We start from the raw sequence: 13,048 nt of genomic DNA on the forward strand, positions 1-13,048 counted from the left end.
GTTGCAATGTCCTTTGTCTCCAGTGCTTTTAGGCACTTCTCATGAAGAGTTCTTCTAACCCTGATGCTCTGGATTCTTTCTCTTTGTTTTCTTCTAGAACTCCCATGCTTTTGGGTCACAGATTTAAGCTTTGATCCACTCGAGGTTCATTTTTCTGAGTGATGAGAGATAGTAGCCTACTTTCTTTCCTCTGTACATAGATGGCCCATTTTCTTTGCCATGTTTACTGAGATAAATGCCTTTTGCCCAGTCTGTGTTCCCGTGACCTTGGCTGTACATGCCTGTATTTGCTTGTAGATTCTCTGTTTTGTTTCATTGGTCTGGCTATCTGCTTTTATGCTAATGTCATACTGTTGTGAGTAGACTGTATCAAATTGTAGAATACTTTTAAATCAAGTAGTATTAGACCCTGCTTTGTTCTTTTTGTTAAGCTAACTTTGGTTTTTTAAAATTATACACCCACACACATATATATGTATATATGAATTTTAGAATGAAAAGTATCATTAACACTTTGATACAAATTTCCTCAAAACTACAGATTGTTTTGGATACTGTGCACGGCCCTTGTTAAACTAAAAGGGTGACAAACTAATACATAAATACCTGAGTCTGGGAAAGGGACAAGTGGAGATGAATGGGGATTTATAGTGGTAAGAGGGAAATAAAAGAGCATGGGATTGGGAAAAAGTAACCAGAATGTTTTATATGCATGTACAGAACTATTAAAGAGCAAAATCAAGCAATAAAACCAGTGCATATTTTACTAATTGCCTGGTAGAGATGGAGAGACAAACATAATGAGAGATCCTTCAATACTGTGTCAGAGTTAAGAACTGTAAGAGACCCTGGAGCCCAGAGAGAGCGAGGAGGACAGCCAAACATGATACTGAGCATTTACGTGCTGAAAACTGATCCCCGGTATAGGGCTCTGAGGAGACACTTATTCACCTCACTGTCTAACTTCCTAATGATTATTTTACTAAATAAACACAGCATACTTACAATTTTTTATTTTAATCTTTCAGTTCTGTGCAGGTGTTGCAGGGGAGGGTCTGTGCATGTGACTGCAGTGATCACGGAGGCCAGAAGAGGGCGTTGGAAGCTGAAGTTAGAGGGAGCTGTCAGCCATTACGTTTGTGTGCTGAGAACTAAACTCAGGCCCTCTACAAAAGCAACATGCATTTTTAACTGCTGAGCCATCTATCCAGGCTCCAACAGTTTACTTTAAATAAATGCTTAGTCTGAAACTGATATTATTTTGAGTTTAATAATGTGTTCATTCAATAAATATGTCTTGATGACAAACTACCCAAGGCACTGAAGATCAACCTATAAGCTAAACAGATAAAATATTTTTCTTTTTTTGTTTGTTTTTATTTTTTCTTATTTTTATTTTTTAATTTAATTAAATCATTTAAATTACAACTCAATTGTTATCCCATCACTTGTATCCTCCCATTTCTCCCTCCCTCCCAAGTTCACCCTATTCTCCTCCCCTAGGTTTAAGACCGAGGGGGACCTCATCTCCCACTATATGGTCATAGGCTATCAAGTCTCATCTTGGTAGCCTGCTTATTCTTTCTTTGAGTGTCATCAAGCCTCTCCATCAAGAGGAGGTGGTTAAATATGGAGCACCAGAGTTCATGTCAGAGTCAGTCCCTGCTCTCCACATAACTGTGGAGAATGTGCTGTCCATTGGCTAGATCAGATTTGGGCTTCGATGCTTACTACTTGTACTGTCCTTGGTTAGTGCAATAGGTTTGAGCAGAACCCCCTAGGCCCCGAAAAGTTTCATTTTAACAAACGTAGTCAGATAATTAGAAGATGAAATAGACTTTCAAAATGTTTGTCATTTGAAATGATGATTATTTCATCAGGGTGACAAAGGTCAGTTTTGCATAAGACATGTTGAGAAGAACTCACTAATAGGATACTTATATAAAGAACCAAAAAGAGAGTGGAGGCAAGGCATGTGGCTATCTTTGAAGAGACTATTCTAGGCAGAAGAACAAACAGCCAATACCCTTGAAGCCAAATGGGGGGGGGCAGCAGGGGGAGGTCTGCAGAGACTGAAGTACCAACCAAGGACCATGCATTGTGAGGACCCCGACCCTCTGCTCAGATGTAGTAGATAGGCAGCACAGGATCCTTGTGGGTCCCATAATATGGGGAGTAGGGGCCACCTCTGACATGGACTCTGGTAACCACTTGGTGATCACTTCCCCCTGGCAGCCTTGCCAGGCCACAGAGGAAGAGGATTCTGTCAGTTCATAGGGCTCCCTATTTCTGAGGACTAAGGGAGAAGGGAGGGGAGATGAGGGAGGGTGAGACCAGGAGGTGATGAGGGAGGGGGCTACAATTGGAATGTAAAGTAAACAAATTAATTATTTTTTAATTTAAAAAGAGGATATCCCCCCAAAACTATGGTAGACCTAACAATATCTTGAAGTAGCACAGGAGAAGGACACGTGTGAGAGATTACCAGCTGTCTCCTCAGGACCAACTGGGTTTGCTGATGGATGAGATACACAGCTGCCAGAGAAGACTGAAAGTGGCTGAAAAGATGCATCTGTAGTCTTCCAGATAAGAGAGTCTATGAAGAGACCACGAAGACACCAAGTTGGAAGGGTGAAAGCAGACATTCGGTTTTATATTCACATTTGAGATATCAGACATTCGAGTGAAGAAGTTTTTTCTAAGGGTCTTAAATTCGATTGTTAGTTTAGACAGATAAATGAGACAGAGGAACACTATCAAAGGAAGCTGAGATAAGTCTGAGAGGAAGCTGAGCTAAGAAGAGGATGGCCGAGATACTGGCAGTCACCAGAATACCAATCCGGGGGAGTGGGATTTTCTGGGAGTATAATGAATTTCTTTAAATAAAAGAAACCTGAATAGCTGTGGAATATTAGGAAGATGATGGGATCTGGGAGAGGGGATAGAATCCCAAATGGGGACAAAGGGGTGTGTTGATTTTAAACAACAGCACGGATGTGTAAAAAGGCTTATCAATTGATTTTTTATGGGGTCCCCGACTTCACCCACTTCAGCCGAAGAGTTTATAGATTTCAATGATTTCCCCCCTAAAACATTCTTTACTTTTTCACCTCAGAAGTTTTAATACGCCTATAACCATTTAGACATGACTTAGAATCTGTGCCAAGTCCACTTCCACCCCCACCATCTCCACCGTTGTCTTTAATTAGTACATGATGTCCACCCTTGAGTTTTAGCCTCAAGGCCTGCAGGAGTTGTGTAACTTGGTCTAGGCGCGTTTCCTGTGTTGGATCAAAACTGCCTGTCTACCTGCTAGGTTGGGCATCCTCACAGTGGAAGGAAGATCAAGGAGCAGGGCGCGTCTGTACTCAGACAACCTTTCAGAATGCTCCCCACAGGTATATTTTGGATGGCAGTACTTATTTCTCAGATTCAAGGTATGTGTTATTCTTTTCTGTGTTGCTTATTTATTATACCCGAGGCATTATTTTCTTTAGCTACAATATTTAAACTGTGAGTTATAAAAACTCTAGATGCATTGGCGATTTGCCTGAGGACGTCATGTTGGGCTTAGATTGGGTTACAGGTGACCATGAGATTTAATGAGTCCATGAAAACCCACATCGCACTTAAACACTAGGAAGCATGAGAAAGGGAATGGAAGGGACATTTACCAAACACCTAAGCTAGCCTTTAGCTACTTTGTGTGTCCCAAGGTTTAAAGTCCTATACGATTGTCCCTGTTAGTGATAAAGAATATAAAACTACTCTTTGCATATAAGAGAGATTAGATGTGATACTACTGCTCACACAGCTCATAAACTGGTGAGCCCTTGATTCAAATCTGAGTAAATTTTAAAAGTCCATATCATTCTAACTTTATTGCTATATGTGGCCCAGAATAAACTAACAGCTGACTGCCAGTGTGATTGGACATGTTAAAAAGCTGGTGTTTAACATAGGCATGGGGGGCCACTGCCTAAGAATATCTAGGCAGTGGGGAAGCTTTGAACTTTATCTGTGGGAGTTAGGACTTCAAATGCAAATTCATGGAGAGAGAGAGAGAGAGAGAGAGAGAGAGAGAGAGAGAGAGAGAAAGAGAGAGAGAGAGAAACACAAGGGTTATTTAATGTTGAAGTAAGTCATTTCTGTACAGGCTTTAGCAGGAGGCAGCATCTGGGGAGAGATGTGGAGAACAAGAATGACAAAGATGCTAACTCAGAGCAAAGTAGCCGAAGGATTCTGTGGCTTTGTGTGCCTCCCTCCTTATGTCTTTCTAATCTGTGACTAGCGGTCTCAGCTTCCTCGCATTACCAGCTGAGGATGATGGGAGCACGCGGCTAGTAATGTGAAACACTTGAGCTAGAGGAGCATAAATCCATTTGTCACTCACTGGAGGCTGGATTGTAATAACGCATGGATTTTCCCTGTATGCTTTCTTTTAGAAAAGGCGATTGTTGGGGTAGAGGGCCAGGAACTGGTTCATCCTAAAAAGCTTCCCCTGATATGGAAACGGGATCTTTCACACATCCATGACTCCGATATACCGGTATACATATGTTCCAACTTAGTAAATATAACTTAATGGCTCTCGCAGATGTGAAGAAAGTTGCCCCTGGCTCCAAGCAGGAATGAATGTGAAGCAAATATGGTTTTCGGTTTTGTAGGGAACCCCTCACTTGACTTACAACATATGTCTAGGGGTAACTGTCCCTTAGGGGATTAGTAAACCAAAATAGGACTGTTCAAGCTTCGGGGGAGCTATTTTCCTCTAAGTCTCGGCAAACTCATGTAATGTGCCCTCCAGTTTTCTGAGCTAGTGACCTTGGAGCACAGCCTCTAGGCTTTCTGCTCCTTTTGAAGACTTTTGGTGCCCAGGCTTACTTGCTTTATGGTCTATGCAGCCCAATGGGGCAACTTTAATGAGAACAAAAAGTACTTGGCCTCACGAAGGTTTTCGAAAAAAATACCTAAACTATCATTTTCAAAAGAATATTTACTAAAGAAGATCGTCAATATAATAAGATAGAGCACTATAACTTATTCAATTTCCAGGATTATAAGGATCTTAGATGAGGGTCTTTAGACGGTTATAATTATTCATTTGCATTTTATAACCTAGGTTTTTAAACTTGGGTTCACAGAAGGCTTACAGGCCTTCTGCCCTGACAAAGACAAAATACAAACCTGTTCTGGTGCCTCTTCCCATGGTGGCAGCTAGCTTTCTATGCCCTTTCTTGTTATGTTTTTCAGTCATTAGAAAACTGCATTTTAGCTTCTCAGTGGTCTCACAGCTTGGTGCAATAGAGGCAGCTCTCTGCTCTCTTCCTTCTGAGGGTGATAATGTATTATTTTTCTCTAATAAGGTTCTTTGTAAATATTATTTTGATCTTCAACTCTTTCTTCATTTTTTTCAAACCTTCATGTAGTTAAAAGGTTGACACCTAGCACAAGGGTGTGGGGGTGGGGGGGGGCACAGGACCAACTTCCTATTGTCCACTATGCAGAAACTGTTTTTTTTTTCAGGACAGCCAATTTTTATATCAGAAGCTCTATTGTGATTGAGTGAGATTAGCCTGGGCCAGGGAGAAATACACAGGATGAGCCTAGAGATGAAAAGTGTTCCATGTGCAACAAAAGACATACCCTCCCAACTTGAAATTCCTGTTGGTGGGGACATACCAAAAGAGACCAGGACACAACTTACAGCGCCCTTAAATAAATATAAGATAAAATGAATAATAAGATAAATGGTGGAGGGTGGGGTTTTTTTTGCTACAATATAAATTATCCAATAGTATCCATCATGCTTTGCTGATGCAAATAAACAAAAGAATAAATGAACACATGTGGGAGGAAGACCAGTGTTTCATGGAGAATACCTGATTATTTCTATTCATGCCTTCCTCAACAGGAGGTATAGTGCAGTCCCAACCCCTTAACCGTGGACTTCTCACTGTGACTTTGTTCCAAAGAGTGTAGCATAGGGCAAAATAAAGAGTCACTTAACAGTGGGAAAATTGTGACTAGGCAAAGAATTCTGCCATGTGACCAAGGTCAGCATCATCCATAAGAAGTTGTGTTAACAGTATGGACTTTTGCAATGACACAATGGTACTGTCTTAAGTGGTTTTCATTGGGAAAGCCATAACTGTGTTTAGCCTTAAGAAAAGCGTTAAAAACATAAGAGACATCCTATAGGACCTCTGATAAGTACAAGGCAAAAATGTCAAATCCTTCAAAAATAGGGAGAATCTAGGAAACTTATGGGCTTGAGAAGATGGCATCCGGGTTAGGACTGTGCAAGAATAAGAAGATATCAAGTAAAATAAAACACCATCTTGGTTCATGACTTGAAAAATCTATTATAACGATATAGTATGTTGATAGTACAAAGCTTAGATGAGAACTCACTAATATCTTCTCACATCATTCTAAATCTGCTCTATTGGGCTGAGAGATGGCTCAGCAGTTAAGGACACTCACTGGCTGCTCTTCCAGAGGTCATGAGTTCAATTCCCAGCAACCACATGGTGGGTCATAAACATCTATAATGTAATCTGATGCCCTCTTCTGACCTGCAGGTGTGAATACAGGCAGAGCACTGTGTATATAACAATAAATAACTTGAAAAAAAACCTACTCTACCAATCTTATTATCACTTTGCCGGAAGTAACAGTTTTCTCAAACAAATGAAGAAATCACTTTAAAAATGAGTAACACATATGAGCAACAGTGTTCCAGCATTATAAAGAATTCTCACAAAGAGTAAAAACCAAACAGGATGAATCAGAGTTCAGCAAATTACTAATAACTGAAAGAGCTGTGCCAAAAGTCACCATAGGGAACAATAGAATTCCATCGTTCATTACTGACAGCACTTACAGTAGATAAGGCAGTCTGTCAGGACTAAATGCTACCATCAGGATACCCAACCAGAGTTGCCGTTGGTTGTGTTGGTAGAACTCCAAAGTCTCTGTTCTTTTGCTTCTGAGCATCTTGCCACTTTGTATCAATGTATCAAAGCCTTACTCATTTCATCCATCTGGTGGACCCACGCAATGCAACTCCAGCTACAATGAGCATCCTAAACTAAACTTCCAGTGATCGATGTAGATTAAGTGGATTAAAATATTTTCATACTCTGCATGACAAATATGAAACACCTTCTGGATGAGACTCTTTATAGTAGGAAGTGGTAATGATTTATGAAGGAGACAGGAAGCGTATGGAGCATATATACGAAGCATTTTCCATACCAAAAAGGGAAGATATGCAGGTTCGAAAAAGTTATAAGTAAATATAAAGTGATTTGTACAATACTGAGTGAGGGGCAAATATACATTATTCATTTTAGTTCCTTAGTAGAAATGTCTTTTTAACTGAGATATTAGTGGTAAAATTATCCTTATAATGCTGTGGGGAGCTGAAGGTGGGTTATGGCCGTACAAGCCATTCCCTTACACTAAGTAAGTAGATGTGTAATTCACAAAGAGGATCTTGTTTTTCAGGAGGCATATGAAGAAGAATTGTTGTATGAAATAAAATTGGGCAGAAAATCCTTAATCCTTCACCTTCTGAAAGCAAGGTAAGGTGATTCGTTGGCTTCGTTTTGTCTCCTGCAGCCCATGCTATCCTGAAATTCACTACATAGACCAGGACGATCTTGAACTTCTTATCCTCCTGCCTCTGCCTCCCTAGTGCAAGAATTGCTGGTGCCCGCCACCATTCCCTGCTTACGTCAAGACAGCTCTATTGTGGTCGCATATCTTACAGGGTTGGGTGCATGTGATATTCCCATTTTTGTACAGACTGCCAATAATGTGAATTCCCCAAGTCTTCATGAATTTGTCTTCTTCAAATATGAACCTATCGCATTCAGTAACAAACCGATTATTGAGACTGGTCTCTGTTAGTAAGTTGCTCTTCCTCTTTTGATTCTTGGGAGCATTTGAGAGTCATGCAGTCTCTCTGAGAACATTAGTACACTGATATTTTGCGGCAGTGTTCATTCTCAGTATAAGGGAAACTAATATTCACGGAGACATTTCTACACGTCCTTCTTTAATGTTGTTTCTCATTTTTTTTCAGTACTATATGGAATGTGTGCATTGAAACAAAAACATATCCAAGGTCATGGTGCAACTCTGTGTCCCTTTCTTTAGGTACATCTTGTCAATTGAAGACACCGTCTACTGAAATTTTAGCTGGGGTTTTATTGACTCTATAGATCAATTTGGAAAGATCTGGTTAGCAGGTCAATAGGTTTCTTATTATGTCTCCATTTATTTAATATTCAAAGACATGTCGTGAAGTTTGTCAGATTAGGGAAGTCCACTGAGAAGTGTTTGGGGAAGTTTGTCTTAGCACAAGTGGATCAGTGTGACAAATATATCTGAAGAGTGATTGAAGCAATTAAAAAGTCACATTTATAAACAATAGGGCCATTTCTGAATATTGTATTCTTTGAAGAAGTTATAGTATGATTTGCATTCATTGGACTTAATCCTCTAGCTATCCTTTAATGCCTAGGTTAAAGCTCTTGTTGCACTTTATAAAATGTTTTTCAGAAGCTGTTGGAATACTGCTTTGCTAAAATTGCCATAAATTTTGCTGACTTTTCTGTAGCATTCATAATAGTAGGAGATTCAGTTTTTCTACTTTTTTAAGTGTGAGAGGACTGCTGAGATTTAGGACATCTTCAAGGCTTTTCAACCATATAACTCTGTGGGGGCATGGATATGGGTGTTAGAGTTAATAATCTAATTCCCTCTCCCCTCTCTTTCAGGGAATTTCTCACCTCAAACTACAGTGAGACATACTACAACACAAAAGGAGAGATGGTCAACAAGCATCCTCAGATCTTGGTATCTTTCAACACCTTGCTTTGTCTCTTCTCTGAATGTTTTATTTCCTGATACAATTTCAAACAGTAATGTCAGATTTACAAACTATTTCAAAACTTCTCTAAAAGAACTAGCTCTTAGTTGACTAGTATTACTAAATTGTGATAGAAGGAGCCTTAAAGGGAGCTGATCACTTCCTAGGAAACTGATCAAAGATTGTATTATTATTATTATCATGATCATCATTATTATTATATGATGGTAAGTGAAGAAAAGTTAAAAAGGTGTCAAAATTACATCTTGATGGAGTTGTAATTAAGTAAAATGGATAAAATCTAAATATATGAAACAACTTAAAACACACAGTGAACTGGCTCTTGCATGGTCTGTGACCCCTGTTCAGCCCTTCTGATACACTAACACTAAGGGTGTCTTCTTCATTCTCTACAGCAAGCTTTGCAGAAATCATTACTATTATCCGTACTTTCCTTCATCACCATTGCAAAACTTGCTTTCTACAGCCTTTAAACAAGAGCATTCTTTCTCACCAAAAGTATTATTTAAAACTTCATTTCCTCTACAGGAAGCAATTTTTAACTTCTCTAAGATCTAAGTCACTATGTTGTCTTAAAATAGAGGACAAGAGAAACACACCAAATGTGAGATCTTTAAAACACCATAGAAAGTGTCCCTATGGGATGGTTAGCAGACAGAAGAAAGAAGAGTAATTGCTTGTTTGAATTACTGTGAGCAATGCACCAAACAGATGTAAGAAAGATGCCAGATAGATTGAAGCAGAGAAGGGCATGATGGGAGATGGCTGGAGAGCAAGATCTAATTCTAGAAACATCGAAAGCTTGCCTTGGTTTAACAGGCAGTGGACAAAATGACAATACTTTGTCAAAAAATAGAGGATGGATAGAAGAGTCATATTTATAAGAAAAAGATGACATCTGAAAATTTTCTCATAAGGGAATAATGGGTTTATGCAAAATAGCCATTCAATTAGGATAAAAAAGTTCCTAAAGTGGGTTCAAATGTCTTAAATGAAGATCATGAATAAACTCATGGCAAATGTCACTTATGAAATACTGATTTATTCTCAGCTGAAATTAATTAATGAACAGTATTTAGAGTCTCTGTATTTATACCTGCCTTCACTGACTCTTCTGTTTTAGGATCACTGTTTCTACCAAGGGTCCATCATACATGAATTTGATTCTGCAGCTAGCATCAGCACTTGCAGCGGGCTGAAGTAAGGCACAGCAGCCTCCTAGTTCATTTCCTATAGAGTTTAATGGTAACCACTTGACTGATTTCTCTTCACCAATCCTAATACATAGCCTAGTTAGTGGAAAGGGGGTGCTGTGTGCTTCTGGTGATGGATGTGGGTTTGGCTTGTGTTCAACAATACGAAACCTAACATGCAACCCTGTACAAGGTGAGTCCTCAGCACAGAGGAGCTGGAAGATCCCTGGACACTGTGTAGGATGTGCTCCTGTGTTAGAGGCCAGGATGCTGAAACTGCACAATAGCTTAAGAACACTTCAGTGTTCTTAAACTTGCAGGTATTAGACTGACTCAGCAGTGCAGGTCTCCTGACTCTGAGGTCTGTGGGTTCTCTGACATTGCTGTTCCAGTCATTTTTAAAAATACAAATTTTATTAATTTATTCATATTACATCTCAATTATTATCCCATCCCTTGTATCCTCCCATCCCTCACTCCCCTTACTCCCCTCTCCTATGACTGTGACTGAGGAGGACCTCCTTCCCCTGTATATGCTCATAGGGTGTCAAGTCTCTTCTTTCTGCTATGGCAGGCCCATTGTGATCCAGAAAATATACTCAGAAATAAAGCTCATCATTTTTCTGTTAAGTCTTAGACATAAATAAAAATGGAAGATGTGAGGAAAGAAGGAAGGCAAAAGAAAGGGAAAGGTTCTGTTTTCATTTATCTTGACTTTCCTTCAGTAGCTCCCAGAATTTTCATGACTGAGAACCTCTTTTATGACAAAAGTACCTGACAGTAGTATTTGTGCCTTTAGCTACTTACTCTACAGTTAGCACTGGAGAATTTATCAAATTTATGCAAAAACTTTGATGCCACCATGGCTCAAATCTTCTTTTCTGCCTATGCTCTAAGCAGAAATCATGCTGACAGGCTTCTGAAGGTTAAATTGACTGTTAGAAAGTGTTACTAATTCAATCAAACGTCACATGCTGTGTCACTCGTTTGCTACCCAAGTCACCCAGCTTACATGCTCAAGAGGTCTTGACCCTGGTAGTTTCCCTTCTTGAAAAAGCTAATGTTAATAAAACAGAAGGGGAGAGCTACAGGTGTTGCCTTTTCCCCAGGGGCTTCTTCAGGGTGAGTGACCAGCGGTACCTCATTGAACCAGTGAAATACTCGGATGAGGGAGAACATTTGGTGTTCAAATACAATGCCAAGGCACCGTATGCTACTGAGTACGTCTGTGATGGGCTCAATTTTACCAAGAAGTCTTCACCAATAGATGCCAAGTATATAGAAGAGCACAAGGTCGAAGTGAGTATTCTAAATCCTTCCCCCCCCCCCCCCGCTGGAAGAAACCACATTTTTAAATGATCTCTAAGGGAAAAGCCTAAGCCTTCAGCTAGTGAAATGTGGGGCCCACTCTGACTGGGGAACTCATGGTTGAAAGGCTGAACTTCAAGCTTATTGTGTCTCTGAGAAAATATTTATTCTCTTCAGTAAGCCTCAGTTTGCTCCATCAGTTTCAGGAAAGGGAAAAGCCTCCCACCCTCCGTATGCCTCACAGGTGTTTCTTGGTTGAGTAACTCAGTGATTAAATAATTACAGAGTCCAGCAAAAAAAAAATTAATTAAACCTTTGACTAGTGGCCCTGGGCACTATTGGTAAAATGCATTTGTCCCATAGAGCTGAAAGTTTAGAACATTGTGGTATTTGTGTTCTGATAAAGGAAAGACCTATAATTAGCAGTGCTTATAAACGTCCTTGGAATTAAGAAGAACACATAATACAAAGGGTTGGAGGCATTGGGGATAAGTAGGGAATATGGGTGTTCTTGGCAGTTGTTTCTCAGACATACATGTTTGTATGCATATACATATGAGTGGATATATAGATATTAATACACAAATATGTGAGCAAATGACACATGAGCTGAGTTACAAGCTGTTTTGTCTGTAAGTGAAAAAATAAACCCAAAATCTAAAAATACTTAATTTGTAATAATTTATAACTCCTTTTTTGAGCTGTACATCTAAACAAAAAGAGACAAAACAGTCAAATATGCAATGCTACTCAAGATTATTAAAAGGTCTGGATGTTTTAATAATAAAAGTTCATATATGTATCAGATCCATTACTTCTCCTACAAATATAATAGAATCAATGTTTCTTTTTTGTCTTACTCCTATTTTTTATTTTATTAATTTCTTTTTTAAAAATAATTTATTCTTGTTACATCTCAATGGTTATACCATCCCTTGTATCCCCCCATTAGAATCAATGTTTCTTATCGTGAGAATGTTGGGGGTTTTTTTTCTATTAAAATTTTATAGGTTCCATTGAACTTTCTGTACATTTTCAGAGCTTCCACAAAGAAAAGTTTATTGAACTGTTCATTGTTGCTGACAACTATGTGGTAAGTTCCCAGGTGGACATCATACTCCTTATTTCTTAGTAAAACTAGACTATTGTTCTCATTTAGAAAGAAGGAAATTCCAGCAAGTTCCATTCTGGATTCACACTTCTGCTTCTGGCTCCTCAAAGTAGATGTGTCTAGTAAACTCCTGAGTCTCTTCTCAATCCAACAAATTAATCTAAAACAGAATCTCCAATCCTTCTGTGACCAATAGAAATTTTGAATCATGTATAAAATCTTGAATACAGATCAACTATCTAGATTTGAGCTCAACCAAGGACTGAAATTTTCCAAGTGTTAAAAATTAAGGAGAAAGTCTCCATCAGAATGAGAAGTAAAATGTAAAGGCCGTGTTATCTGTCTTTAGAGCACACTGGAAGACAGAATTAAGGACTTAAACATTCCAATGAGAGAAAGGATAATTCTTCCCAGTGGTGCCTCTACCCATGAGGGCAACCCAGTCCCTGAAGAGCTCCAGAGAGGGCTTCCTGTCTGCCTGCAGCCATGGCAGGGAAAACAGCAATCATGGGAAGGCAGCTCCCAAGCCTGAGC

The 13,048-nt window shown here is 39.3% G+C and overlaps 1 protein-coding gene across 1 annotated transcript in view; it reads left to right on the forward strand.

Annotated features, from left to right (window-relative positions):
* Positions 1 to 3,367: 3,367 nt before the first annotated feature.
* Positions 3,368 to 13,048, forward strand: part of ADAM7 (ADAM metallopeptidase domain 7) — a 36,039-nt gene continuing 26,358 nt past the window's right edge. Inside the window, exons 1-7 of the mRNA XM_084766928.1 lie at positions 3,368 to 3,437; positions 4,446 to 4,549; positions 7,513 to 7,589; positions 8,790 to 8,868; positions 10,026 to 10,102; positions 11,205 to 11,394; positions 12,443 to 12,496. Of these exons, the coding sequence (XP_084623054.1) occupies positions 3,386 to 3,437; positions 4,446 to 4,549; positions 7,513 to 7,589; positions 8,790 to 8,868; positions 10,026 to 10,102; positions 11,205 to 11,394; positions 12,443 to 12,496 (633 nt within the window). The 5' untranslated portion in view covers positions 3,368 to 3,385. The remainder of the gene's footprint in view (positions 3,438 to 4,445; positions 4,550 to 7,512; positions 7,590 to 8,789; positions 8,869 to 10,025; positions 10,103 to 11,204; positions 11,395 to 12,442; positions 12,497 to 13,048) is intronic.

The sequence above is a fragment of the Acomys minous genome (assembly GCF_964271855.1).
Source record: "Acomys minous genome assembly, chromosome: 18".
Lineage (NCBI taxonomy): Eukaryota > Metazoa > Chordata > Mammalia > Rodentia > Muridae > Acomys > Acomys minous.